We start from the raw sequence: 15,214 nt of genomic DNA, 5'->3' as shown, positions 1-15,214 counted from the left end.
TCTGAATCTGGATTAAAAAGAAATTATTAGGTTTTATCTGCTCTTTAAGGAAATGYAGATTACATTTTGTCCAGATTTTCACTTAATCTCTTACCAGTCATTAAACAACTGGTAACAGATACTTTATACCATTTTATAATCACAGTTTGGGGAAGAGATTTGATTTATCTTTCTAGGAAGGCTGACTTGCAGATGAGTCCTTTTATTAATGGAATTTGAAAAAGCTCACAAAATATTATAGAAACTTTGTCTATAGATTGGTTTGCTTGAAATACATAGTTCTATCTTAAATTATGCTTAATAAAATCATGTACCTCGAGTATATGTATGACAACTTATCTAAGTCCTCTCTAATTGCAGCACTGGAGATCTATAGACAGAAGCATCCATTTTACTGTAAGTAAAATATCACAAAATGCTCCAGAACACAAAGTATATAAAAACATAGATCGATGTATCTTTTATCTAGGACATTGCACGACTAAAAATAAACTGAATTTTAATCCTGGATGAGGATTAAGGTTATTTATGATAAAAAGAGAAATAGCAAGAGAGCACAGATTACATTTAGTCCTCATAATTACTTTGTTCTCTTGAAATTTTTTCAGCTACTTGTCAGTTTCTCATAATTCATAACAGGTCATAAATGTTATCAAATCTCTCTTTGCAGCAAGATCTCTTTTTGGCTAAAATCTCTCTGATTTTAGGGTGCCAGAATAGCCCAGGAATTCAGCTTACTGAATTCAGTTCTATTTTACATTCCTATGTTACTTTGTTAACTACTAAAACCAAACAATTGTGTCTCAATTGCAGTGGAGGTAACTATGAACATTTTAAATATTGCAAGTCATACTTAACCCTCACRTATCAYTTTAAAAATCCCATCACATAGAAGAATCTTACRTGAATGAGAGCTACAATGATTCAAGCTGAAAGATACAAATTCCAAGCAGAAATAAAACGATCAAGTAAAACATTTGTCGGGCTTAAGGCACACACACTGGGCAGTCAAATCAATTTGTGCTTAAATGAAGTGCACTCTCACATGCCTGAGTGGTGGCAGCTGGTTTTTGTGTGACCACAGGGGACAGACAAAGGTATCCAGAGGCTGAACAATGGGACTCAGTTAGTTCAGTTGTCAAAAACTTAAGTCTTTTCTGGAAGAATRATGCATGATTAGAAGATATCTTCCACTTTATGAGATCCTTTTACAAGAGTAGTGCTTCACAGATACCACAGCTGGGCACAGTTTGAAGTATGGGACATGATGCTGGATTGATTGTCTTACAGCAATAGAGCCCAAATATACCTGGGAAACAGATCACTGCTGGAAAAACTGAAGGTGCACTGCTCAGACAAAAACCCATCAGGGGCTGCCATGGACTCTGCTTGGACACCCACAGTCAGCTCTGCTGGTGCACCATATGCCCTCAGGCATCCCACAGAAGAACACACTTCCTCAAGCCTCCTGAGCCTAAACACATCCCTGGACATCTGCATGCTTGCTCCTGTGTTCTCCCTCAATGTTTTTGAGAGAGGAAAAAAAAACAAGAAAGAAAATAAAAAGTGCCTGCAGTCTCTAAAACTAAGCTTTTACTGGAGTATCAATCAGAAGAGATATCAAGGTTTCTTTCTTTTGGGTGAATTAGACGAAAGTTTAGATGGTGTGAAATGTTTGCCTGCCTGGTATATCTTTGTATAGTGATTCCTTGTCTTAGCCCTCCACAGCAGGGAGAGCTTCCAGATAATTTTTTTTCCACACTTCCACATTATTTTTTTCACATCCCAACTGAACCTGGGAATGACAAAACACAAACCCACCTCCCTTGGTTTGCTAATAGATGGCACACTGTTATGTGGCTCTCCATCCAGAAACAGATGAGTTAATTTTGGATATATTTACCTTAAGCATTTAAGAAACAGCTCAAAATTATGACATCCAGGGTTCTGTCTGACAGATGCCTCCTTGATTTATAGGCCACCTCTCACATGAATAAATGCTGTGTTAGCACATTAACCAGCTGATACTACACAAGTRCACACATTACATGGTTGTCAACAGTAATAATGGCATTTTTACTTCATTTCTGTCTTCAAAGCACTACACAGCACAACTTCATTTCCAGTGATCAGACCTGCTATACAGAAGCACACTGGAAAAGTGTGTTATATCCAGACTCACCCCGCTCTCACGCAGATGGACCACACAGGCTTCCCCACTGTCCTCCACCCAACACTGCAATCACTCATTTCAAAGCTGTAAATCTACCCAATGAAATGAACTTATWCCCTAACATGCTGATATAATAAACATGTGCAGAGAAACTAGACATGTACAAATTAAATTTACCTATACCTGTCACAGTCTCTGGATCAGTCACTTCCKTATTCTAAACTTATGTTTTTAATACTCCAAGATGATTTTTTTATAAGCTGAAAAAAGGCAGCTCGTAGCACAACTAAGGCAGCTAAACCTTATAGGAAAACACATTCTTAAATTTAAAATTTTCAAGATACTTTTTCTATTTCTTTTTCATTAGTTCTGTACTCCATAGTTGTAAAAAATAAAAGTATGTTTATTATATATAGTATATAGTGGTTTAGAGATCTCTAATGATTCTATAATTGCTGCAGTGCAAACAAGTAAAAAATTATTCCATTACAGAAATGAAGATAACAGTAATATAGTAAATACACAATACTTTGCAAACAAAATTTTTGGCTTAATTTGAAATGCAATAGGGCAAACTGAATTTAGAAATAATAACTCCAAATTTGATGTGGCAATGAGACTGCCAGTGCAGTTTTGGATTTTAAGATACCATGAGGGTAATGAATGATCTGATATTAATAGTAGTGAGATTGGATTTGACTTGTTAGCAAGAGGTAACAATAAATTCATAGCAATTCATATTAAAGGACTTGAAAAGGTAGCRCATTGTGGAAAATTAAGACAATTAAATTTGTGTAACACACTGAAAGGATGCAAGAACAGTTCCAAATAAGTACAGTGACATGACAGATGAAACTGCATCTGGCTGTCTACAGGTTTAGGGGTGATTTAAGGCTGAGTTTGCTTTCTACTGATAGAAAMATCACTGGAAAGACATTAAAGTAAWRAAAAMCTGAAGGACTCAAACAGATTCCCACAGTGATTATGCTTTGAAAATTATCATTGACACAGACCAATCTATACAGATATCTTACCAGATATCCTATTCCTGAAAAATCAGGAAATATATAWAAGCTTGAAATATTTACTGTATAAGCCTTTATCACAGAGGTGTGATCTCCGACACCTCAGGCAGTATCTGAGACAGCAGGATGCACAATATTTTTGGGAGAACCACTGGAAGGCTCTCCTGCTCCTGCTCCTCAGCTTTGTACCAACTTAATTGGACCAAACAGAATGTGAGACTGTGAGTGTCAAAATGATAAAAATACTACACTGAAAGAAATTAAAAGCTTAAAGTTGATCTGGTAGCTTTGTTTTTTTCTTTCTCTCTGAACATGAGCTGAAAAAAATCATCGTRGTGTTAGTGCTCTTTTGGAAGGATTCTGTTACATTCTGAAATTCACTTGTCCAAAGCTGTAAATCACAGAATTATTCCCTAACGGAACTTAAGCAGATTTTCTGTCAACCTACAATGTGAATAGTTACAATAAGCAAAAAAGTAACAAAAATGATGCGATGTATCCTTGGGTTTGTCATTGTTCACTTCACAAGTCAAAAGACACACAAAAACGCCAAACTGTAAGGACCAAGTTTGTTTAGGCAGCCCTGCCTGAGCAGAGGGGTTTGGATCAGATGAGCTCCAGAGGCTCCCTCCATCCTCAGCCCTCTGGGATGCTGTGACTGCTGTGGCATTCCATCTCTTTTTGTCAGGAAGAATGGGCACATAAATAATAACTCCTCATTGAAATGCCTTGAATCATTAACAGATTTCAAAGGTCAAAAAATTGGTTCACAAAAGCTTTATTCTGCCCTGTACTTCCTGTATTAGGCTATGTAGTAGGATGCATGCATACGGTATGCATGTGTATTCACTTATCAAAAATCTATACAATATATGCTTATCCATACATATACCATATATATACATGTATGTATACACATGATTAGGCAAGAGGAGGTGAAATAAAGCTTCTCCTGAAAAGCCTAATTTCCCTTTGCAATCTTTTTTTTTGGTTTGTTTTAATGCAAGTTTTTGCAATGGAAGGAATTATGACACTCAAAGGTATTGCTGACATTCAAACTCCCATAGTCTTGAATCAGTTAAACTGAAACAATGATACTGAAAATCCAAGACTAAAAATAGGATAACATGTCAWATAATAATGCTACAGTGGATTAAAYTTTGGGGGATTTGTGTTTAGGCTCCATTACAATACATGGAGTTTCCAATATTTTTTATGTTGGGTATCCACAGGTCACTGTAACCCAGCTTGAATGACAACAGCAAGAATAGGCATGAAGGATTCAGGAGSCCTTTATCACAGGTTAAGAAAGAAGTTGCAGTAGCAGTGTATTTTCTTGGTCATRAAGTGCAGAATCACACAACAAGTCATAATTTAAGGGTTTGGCAAACAGGGAAACTAAACCTGGGCAAACCACAGAGCAAAATCAAGTGGTTACTGATTTAATGATGATTTAAGGCTAYGGTGGAATAAAAACCCAGCTGTCTAGTGACTCTTCTACAGTCTCATCATTAAATGAAGAAACTCTGATCTGATTAACTTCAGAGCATTAGCATAACCTGCCTGTCTTTATTTTTTTTTTGCATATAAGAAGTAACTGATCACTTTTGCTAGCTGGATCCTAAAAAAAGGGTATTTCACAGCAAACATGCCTCTTCAGCAAACTTGGCAAAGAGCAAACTAATGTTAGGCATTTCCTTAAAACATTTATATACTCACACTTTTTAAAAAGTGAACTAACTTCCCAGRAAGCAGAGGACAGTGATCCACACCTTACTTAAGATAGAATTCCTCAGTGTCTCACTGGCCTTTTTCCTTTTTTTTTTTTTTTCTGCTAGAAGCAAGAGTTCTAGGAAGGCATTATTGAAAAGCAATGCTTCTTCCATGATGCATATAAACCCCATATCTTTTGGCAAACAAAAATTATCTTGAATGCTACAGAGAGAGAATTTATCTGCTGTAATTTGCAATTTGCTATGCAATTTTACGTCCTTGTGTTGGATATTTTTGTTTTTTTCTACAGCTGTGTTAGCCAGAGCATACATAAATTCGCCTTTTAATGGCTAATTTGACTTAAGAATTCTGTGAAAGAGATAAAAAAAAGTCCTGACAATCCAGACATTTTGTTCTGGCAATATTACCAACTTCTGTTAAAGTACTAGTACACAGCTGAACTGCATGGCATATGTACTCAATTAGGTAAGGCTTAAATTAGAAAGCCATTACATAAGCAAATTTATGACAAACACCCTGAAAAAAACACCTGACATACAATTAAGGAAATGTGCCCAGGTTGTCTTTCTTTCCAAGTACAGATCCCATTATACTATAATAAAAACAATTTCAGTGAAAACTAGATCAGAAATACAACTGTCTTCAGCACTGATTTCCAGCATTATTTTCTGCAACCAGATACTACTAAGTTCAGTGAAATAAATTCACGTGTATTTATAAGGTACTTTACATCTGGATTTCCCACCAGTTCTATTCCATTCTATTCTGCAAAACACAAGGAAATGTTGACAAAATTTACTTTCTTATCACTTGSTCCCAATTATTTTCATTTTAAATTTGACTAAAAGGTAGTAATCCTAATGAAATCTGTGGAATGGTAAACTTATTCCTATGGATAAATATATGGCTTAACATGGAACGTAGTCTTCCACCTAATTCYGTCAATGTCATACAAATGTCACTTAGTTCAATATACCCACAGCACCCCACAAAATACTTGAATTTTGATCCAAAGAAACTGCATTTGCTCATTTATTTTTGTACCCTAAAATGTATCTCCTTTTCTACAAAGGAGGAAGAAACAGAGTTGTACAACTTCACGCATCAGGTGATTACTAAGGAAACATTTTTTTTTTTTTTTATCTAACCAAATACTGGGAAGAAGTTTTACAGGAATGATGAAAGGAAAAAAGATGAATTTTCAGTTGTTTTTTTTTTGCTTTACAAGGCTGTGGTACCATGGAAGGGAAGAACAGAGGAAGCAGTGACAGACAGACCTTCAGGAGGACTGAGGTAAGACCCTTCCCACCCCTTATCAAACCACAGAGAAGAACCAGTTGGACATTTTGCAGACTTTGCCCTAAAAAACAAAAGATTTCACACCACAGGAGAGAGTGAATGGAACTGAGAGAATTAATTTAAAYCCACTACCATTTTGGCAATTAAAATTTCGGTGTACAGAACATAACCAAAAGGATACAAAGTGAAAGTGTAGGCCCTCTACAAGGAGCTAAAACCACCTAGAASATTCTGCCAAAATAAAAGCAAGTGGTCACTTCAGCCTGCTTTTCCTTAAAAAAAAAAGAAACCTACCTGACTTCCTTCTGAAATGTTATCTCACATAAAATTMAATTAAACCCATTAAATGTGGTCTGCCTGCAACTATATGAAAGGAGAGCAAACCCAGGTGAGAAGTACAAAGAGCTATCCAATACTTAAGGAATATGAAAGCACTTAAGAAACCTATCTGGGTATGCATTTTGACATATTAGAACAAGAATCACTGAAATTCATGTAACTCATTAGCTACTAAAATATACCACTTATTGCCAATTAATTTTGGAAGTTTATGGGAGTCATCTCTTGATCAGCCTAGGAAGCCTACTAACTCACTACAAGGTGCTTTGGGATGTCCTTTATTTTAAACAAGGAGAGAACATACTAAGTTCTGATATCTTTATTTTTTAAAAAAGCCTTAAAAAACATTTGGTACTTACTTGAAAAGGTCAAGAACAGCTTCAAAATATTAAATTCTTAAAATATTTAGCTAGAAGCAAGAGCTGCAAGGACCTCTTAGGGTCCTTATAYACTGCCCTACAGCCACAAGCAACCACATCACATAAATCCTTTCCTAACCTCATAAAATTAGGCCTTTAAAATTTTATTTGGCTTTTTTTTTCTTTCCAATAAGTCACATGAAATAAATTCTCAAGGCTTTACTCTAATGATAACAAAAGCCTTTTTTTCCAAGCCAGGAGCATTTAGGGCCAACTTAYACCCATTTGGTCTCATGTATTCATGTAGTCCTCTATTCTTACCGTTTAAATTTTCTGCACTTCTACATATCAATTCCATATCTCTAAATATCAATTATAAYTGCTTGAGCTTTTGTCCCTTTAATCTCACTAGCCTGAGCAGTTCTCCATTTSCTGGATCATCCTCTGACTGACTTTCTTTGTGCCTATCATAGTTTGTATTTGTCAAAGATGGGAAACAMCATCCCAGGCGAGGCAGCATTAATTCTACTCTACAGAAAACACCCTGAATCTGGCATAACACTTGACTTTTCCTGAGTTGACACTTTGGTAATTCACACTTCATCATCCTTTCCAAATGATGCACCCTTAACTTGAAGAACCTTGGTGCGTGTATTTTGTATTCATATAATTTATTGTGTTAAAAGTGCATGTGGAGACTAAGGGATGAATAAGTTTCACAAGTTTTTACCAATATGAAACTTGACATTTGTAATTAGTCAGGAATATTGAGCCACTGAAAATAATTAACAAATAATATTTTTCTCATGTTGCTCTATATTAATTAWATCAATTGCTCTGTTATAGAACATGCTATTTTTAGGTATGTATTAACATTTTGGAATTAATTAATTCTACTAATAATTTTCAGAGACAGGCACTGCTAAAGCAATGGTACTTTAAAGAAGTGTTCCCCATGTTTCTCATGCATGCAGGACCAACTATTGGATACTTTCCCTCTGAACATCATTAATTTTTTAGCTGTTAAAGAGACATAGCTCAGCTTTATCACACCATACAAAATTGATTTTTACACATTATTATCAGGGCATTTTCTTGGCATGTGGAGTTTAATACAGCAAAACCTTAGCTAAGACAAGTGCATATAATAAGGATGCATTTAATTGAATTTAGGACAATCCAAATGAGTCAGATATGTCTTCAGAACACATCTTCAGAGCACTTTTGTGCAGTGGAGTCTGTTTTCTGGATCCTAAATGATAATATTCAAAGATGAACACCTAAGCTGTCTCCGGATCAAAGACACAATCTCTCCTACATGCAGACCCTATCACAATTTCTGTTTTGTAGCCAAGTTTTTGTTTCRAATTGAAGGATGAAGGATGCCTCCAGCATATAAGGAGGTCAGGTAAGGTCCACCTGAATTGCTTTCCAAAATCTGGGTGGCTAAATTGTACCWAAGTGGCACTTAGGGCGCTTGAGAGCTTTGCTGTTTCTGACCCTAAGAAGAGGCTGTTGCAAGTGCAGTAATGTTTTAATACACCCCAGTGGGTGYATCAAAGATGCCCTGCTTTAGTAAGAAATTAATATCAAGCTGAAAMTTCTTTCACTCCATCCTAAACCATTCAGATAGAAGGGAAAAGATCTAGAACTACTAGATTATTTTAGCACTTTATTCAGAGTACCACACAAAACACAGGGGAATGAGCTGCAGCACATTCTATTTCATTGCCCTTAGAAGAACAACCATGTTCTCAGAACACTAGTGACACAGAAAAAACCTCCTGCAATACTCAGATGTGATAGAAATAATTTTCTCTGGGTGTTGAACAGTACCAAATTTCAGGTTTTAGATATGCTAGTATTTAAACAGGGGCATAGCACCGTATCACAAGCAAAACTCAACAAAGAACACATCAAAAACTACACTGGATTGTAATTAATTCACCCTTGTTTCCACTGAGGTGCCAGCAAAGCCAGCTCATTCCCACTACTTCATTCTCCAGCTGAAAATCTGGACCACCACCTTTCACAGAGCTGCCCAAAAAGAGGAGGTAAATGGACATGCACTGCTGTGCCCAAATGCTGCCACCCCTTCTGCCATGCTCAGGGTGCACAGATGAACAGGGAACTGCCCTCGCCTGTTTGACATAAGGCACAGGCAGCAGTGGTGAATATGCCTGTACTTGATCCAAAATGCTCTGCAGAGTTTTGAAATAATAACTACMAATTCAAAAAGTATTCACTCCACCTTGCTCACTGCCTATGTCCAGTTTGTTTGCCTATATATGTTATTCACAATGTAAATAAAAAAAGCTGCTTTTACAAGAATTCCCGAATTTCTGCTGCAGCCAGAAGTGAAATACAGAAAACCACGTAAAACAATGTAAAATTACAATTAAAATACTAAATTAGATTTCCTGAAGCTGATGGAAGGACTTTGCATGCAAATGTCAAAATTGTTACCTACAGACAGTTTTATGAAATAAAATTTTATTACACTTTATTGCCTCCTCTACTTTCTAGCCATAAATAATTCTCAGTTCTTAATTTACTTTRTTGTCATAATTTTGACAACAGTCTTGGATTTCCCTCTTGAGCTGTCTTTAAGGCCTGTGTTCAGCTAAGGGATGTGTAGGGCCTGGGTGTTAGGATTCCTGTTCTTCCCCCCCACCCCGTGGATGATTTTGAAATTTCAATTCAGTTTTTCACATTAATATTTATCCCAGTTAACTAACAACATTATAATAATAAATTGTAAAAAGCATGGATTCTAACCACTTTGTCCTCCTTTGGGAAAGCATCCAAGGAAGCAGAATAAAAAGAGAAAAGAAAAAAAAAGAGATAAAGAACAAAATAGGCAAGTATTAATAGACAGATTTCAAAGAAATGCAATTCTAATAACTCTCTACGAAGAGACAAAAACATAAAATTAAGGAAAAAAGAGCATTAAATAAAAAGATGGCATTACTGCATATGTTGAAAACATGTTTTCCCACCCTGACCCACAGAAGCGTAAACAATACAAGAAACAAAAAGMAAGTTACAAATGAATTAACAGTCSTCCATTTCTGTGGCTTGAAACAGTGGGTGAAAAACGGTTAAAATATATAAATTATATGAGTAAAGATAAGCTGTATCACATGCACTCATTAACAGTAACATCAAACTATATTTTCAGAGACTTGCTCTAATGACACCACCTATGGGTGATACAATGTAATGCATCTATWTTTACTAATAGATTAATACATGCAAATCTTCATTCAATTTACCTATACATTTTTCTTCAGAATGTGAATTTAATTTAAATTATTCATAAGTACATCAATACCACAGTAAACTTTTAAAATAAACATGAAATGCCTCTTTTTGAGAGGTTATTTTGGTTTACATGAAATTTCAGAAGGCCTGTTCGATTGATATCCATCTTAAAGAAAGTGAAAAGGCCACACATTAGTTCCCTTGTGAACATGATTATCTGCTATAAAATCTGCATTCAGTTTTAAGTGAATTTGTGTCAATACCAAGAGCACTGATAAATTTACCCTACAAACRCTGGCATCTTAAAGCCATGTGAGAAAGTTACCTCATATCATCACAGAGAACAAAGCTATTAATGTAAAAAAAGACATGTGTAAAATGTTTTATAACACACCACAGTCCTTGATAAACAGCCAAAAATAATCACTGGCTAATTCCAAATTTAAATCCTACTGCTCATGTACAAGCAAGTAGCCAGAGGCTTGGAAGGGATTGACAGACCAGAGGGTACTGTTGGATATCCTTCGGTTTTGTGGAAAGCTCCTGTAGCTAACTCATGCAGATCAGAGGGAGAACCAGAGCGAGATCAGAGACTTTTATTCTTTAAATAAATTTAAAATAAATTGGCATAACACTTTMATTAGGCTAAGAAAAGTGGTTGGTTTTTTTTTTCTAACCAAAATGTAAATGAAATCTATATTTCATTTATAAATCTTAATGTAAAAGAAATCTATAAATGTTTATGAAAATCTCTATGAAAACAAATAAAACTAATATTAAATAAGAGTTCAATAAAAATTTATTAATGTGGAGTTGTACATGAGCAAAAGGGTTTCTCCTTTCATTCTATGAAAAACAAGTATGTTTTTTCAAGATGTCACTTAGTAGAACTATACACTATTATTCCTTTTTGCTTTAATTAACTCTGTGATTCTGAAGTATCTCCACAATCATTAAATACGTCGTTTTACTTTATACACACCTCATAATGAAGCAATGAATGAAACACTTAAGTAAAATGAAGCATGAAATGCCAAACTTAACGTGAACAATCTGCAGCATGACAATGTCAAGGAGGTTTTTTTCTTAAGAGTACACGTTGGAAGACTTACATTGTTTGATCGCAGAGAGACACGACCTCCACAGCGAGCACAGAACTTGGTCCGGCAATAAGAGCATAAATGGCCACAACCATCTGCAAACTTTGTTTTATGACAGATTCCACATGTTGGAGCATCATCCTTGTGCTCTCCCTGGTATCGGCGGGCTTCTTCCCCTATCTTTCTTACTTGCTCTTTATAGCTTTCAAATTGTTGATGCAACCTCCTGCATAGATGAGAAAAAGGTTTATATAGCATGAATAGGAGGAAAGACTAYTGCTCTGTATTTCTTTCAGTTTGCAACTCCACCTAATATTCTGGGCCTGCTCACAATACTGTATGTACCACATATCAAATACACACTGCACACAGGGCAATCTAAAGGAAAAAAAAACAAACCAGACATCTTTACTGTTGAAGGTTTACTTCGAAGATTACAAGCAAATTGTTTCACTTGAYCAGAAAATTATCCAAATGCACATATTAAACAAAATTGTCTACCACGTACTGAATAAAAGAAATAATTACGTGATTGAATTTGCATTTCTTTTTAACCAACTGAATTTATACATCAGGTGTAATCAAAATATGCAAATCAAACTTCAGTTTCAGTGCTTTCAAAACGTAAATTACTAACATATATAACAAATACCTCAAAACATGGTGTACAATCACACTGACCTTACAAGAATAYGAGAACATCTTTTTATTTCAAATCTATATATTAACAATCTTGTTAAGTATGAGAGACTATTAAAGGTTTGCTATCCCCTCATTGCAGAGATTTCTTCCAGTTTAGCTGTAGGATTATATAGAAACATTAAGCAGGTACAGAGGTTTCTGTGATGAAGGCTGGTGTTCAAAGAAGCAGCACTTCTGCAGCTGCCCCAAATAACAAACACAGTGACCCTACACCCACCAACTGGCTAAGCACACTGCTACACAACACATCCACCTTCTAATCACAGCTCGGGGAAGAGAACACAGCCCTCTGGCCTTCACTTGCCCTTCTAGAACTCAGGAGGAATAATAATAATAATAATAATAATAATAATAATAATAATAATAATAATAATAATAATAATAATAATACTGCTTAGTGATAACATCGTTTTTATCATGGTTATATCTTCCCTGAGGAAAAAAATGTTTCTCCTGTTTGTTTCTATGAAACTTTCCTCTCAAAGATGACATTTTAGAGGCTCTGGGCATTTCCAAAAGGGGCAATCCAGATACTCTACCAATSCTGGCTGCAAACTGCTTCTTAGGCACAAATTTCAACATTCACCAGATCCCTCTCAGTGACCTAACCCATGAACCTGAACTYGAATCAACAGAAAATAAGTTCTCCCCCAAAAAAATTTTTAAATTTCCATCATTTTACTTCTGGAGACCTGGAAGGAATGTAGGACATGAGCTCCCAAAGCTGAAATAAAGGGACCAGTGAAGAGCAGGATCACCCTATTTAAAGCAGCATCAAGCTCAGCTGCCATGAAACTTCATTTACTCCACCCTGAAGCTTATTTCAAAATAATAATATTTTAGCTGTTAACTATCTTATTAGTCATCAAATCATACAAGAAAGAAACATTTCTGTAGGTGTAGCAGGATGGCAGTGCAATTCCTGACCTTCACTGTCATGAGCTTGGGCAAAGACCTCAAGCAGCCTAAGGAGGAAGAGTGCAGCAAGGCATAACTTGGTCTTTGCACCATGGCATGCAGAATCCAGGCTTTTCCAAATGTGGCTTCACATCTACATCTCCTTGGATAACATTTTAAAAATCATAAGCAGCTACACAGATTGTGAATGGAAACAGGGTTTATTGAGTTTAATAAATGGAAACAGTAGGTGTGTTGTCCATAGAGATCYTGGTGATATCCATTATCTTTGTTACCTGCTTTGAGCTACCTACTTCCTTAATTAGCACTGAGAATCACACCATTTAAGCAGTGTATTTTTAGTGACACAATTCCATGTTTTTGTGGGTGGGTGGGTGAGTGGGTGGGTGTGTGTGGGGTGAACTTGTCTGGACTTTCCAGATGTAAGTAAATCTGTGTTCTTTGTATGGAAACCTGTTTTGGTGAAGTGGATATTTTTAGTTTAACGTTATATTCAAGCCTAAAAAATGACAATTCAACTTAACTCACAGGAATTGTGGCAAAATACATGTCATTCCATTGGACGGAAATATAATTGCTTATAAATACATAAATCAACCAGCTCTCATACTAAAACCAGTGACTTCACATGGGCAYATTCTAATGAGGATGCAGAAATAGCAAAAGTTAAGCAGCCAAATAATCTATTCTCCCTAACTACAAACATGATGCATTATACTTAATGCTTTATGCTAATAGAAAACTTGGCAGGAGTAGCAAGGGATTTTGTTTTGTTTTGTTTTATTTTTTACTAACCTGTTTAAAAAACCTTTGCCGTATTGAGTAAGATGAGAAAAGTAGGTCAAAGAATTAGGCAAAATATTGGAGAAACTTAATACTTCTGGCCATATAACTGGATTACACATATGAATTAYCTTAGACAGCTGCTCACTTGTAATGCATAACAACAACTGAAGACATTCAGGAATTTGTATAATAACCAGCTTAAAGAATGCAATTAAATAATGGAGAGGTCTGTAGGTAAATTTCTTATTATATCAAATATTCTATTAAAAAATGAAACCATGGAAACTAAATTCAGTTCTCCACTAAAGYAAAACCAAAAGCCCTGGCTGTGGAAAGAAAAGATAACAGCAGCATTGCCCCCCTTTCTGTTCTTTTCCAATTAGACCATCTACATTTGAATATCTTCCATCTCATATGAAGCTTAGGAAGAGTATTAATACAATTATGTTTTGTCTTTCAGTATGCAACGAAGGATAGAAGAACATGTTAGCAACTAGGTAAAACTTAAGTGAGATGAGATTTCACTTCTTTATAAATATCACTTATTTATAGATTTGTTAATTTCTGCATCCATGTAAGACATTTTACTATGAGGTGTTTGAAACCTTTATCTCGTATATCATACATGACACTTCTGGGGCAACTCTGACATTTTATCTACAGCAAGAATGCAGTTGGAGAAAATGACTGCACATTTCACAGAGCAGAAAGAATCTTAGCTCACAGCAGTTCTGGTCCAATTAGCTMTTTTTTAACCACCTTTCCTACCTTTTTGAGGAAAAAGCTGGAGCTCTATATCTCTGGCTATTCTATAATGGCGGCAGCAAATCCCTCTCAAGAGTTTTGCATTATACAGAAGTATGTTAAATATTAAGCAAGAATTCAAATATAGATGGTTGATTTTGATTTGCTACTTAACTTCCAGGCTACTGTACACATTKTCATCAGATGCAAGGGAAATTTAAATTTATTAAATATTCCTTAATGTAGACAAGCACCTAAAGGTTAGGCTAAAGACTTAATAACAGCATATGATATAATGGYATGGCAGACCCTTGAGGCAGATACCAATTCAATCCCCTCTGACAGAAAGAGCAACCAGACAACTGTGTAAGAGGGATATAGGCATATATCCATATGATTCCTCATCATGCACCCAAACATTAATCTGGTTCTATTATTGAGGTGAATGGCACTTGAAGGATTAGCTTCCTCCATGACATTCTTGCCATCCTTCATTTGTGCAGACCTCCTTGTGTTGGTTTTGCTTGGCCCAGTTTTTGGAAGTGGGGGAGCCAAAAAGATGGCTCCTGTGAGAAGCTTCTGGAAGSTTCCACCATGTCCAGCAGAGCCAATTGCTKTTGGCTCTGAGGATGATGGACATGCCACTGACCAAACCTGGGCCAATTGGAGATGGTGGTTACGCCTCTGTGAAAACATATTTAAGAAGAAATCAAAACAAAGGGAGGACACAGTAGTTTTGCCAGTGGAGGAGGCTGAGAAATATGTGAGGGA

At 35.9% G+C, this 15,214-nt stretch overlaps 1 protein-coding gene across 1 annotated transcript in view; it reads right to left on the bottom strand.

Moving 5' to 3' along the window:
* RIMS1 (regulating synaptic membrane exocytosis 1) overlaps positions 1–15,214 on the bottom strand; it is a 310,345-nt gene that overhangs the window by 185,745 nt on the left and 109,386 nt on the right. The window contains exons 2-3 of the mRNA XM_057369045.1: positions 11,306–11,519; positions 9,708–9,719 (exon numbers count right to left, since the gene is read on the bottom strand). Coding sequence (XP_057225028.1) covers positions 9,708–9,719; positions 11,306–11,519 — 226 coding nt within the window. The remainder of the gene's footprint in view (positions 1–9,707; positions 9,720–11,305; positions 11,520–15,214) is intronic.

The sequence above is a fragment of the Malurus melanocephalus genome, unplaced genomic scaffold (assembly GCF_030028575.1).
Source record: "Malurus melanocephalus ecotype Western Australia unplaced genomic scaffold, MMel_1.1 scaffold_4, whole genome shotgun sequence".
In the NCBI taxonomy this organism is placed as follows: domain Eukaryota; kingdom Metazoa; phylum Chordata; class Aves; order Passeriformes; family Maluridae; genus Malurus; species Malurus melanocephalus.
Note: the sequence above shows the minus strand (reverse complement) of the source record. Positions and strands in the feature narration are given on the sequence as shown.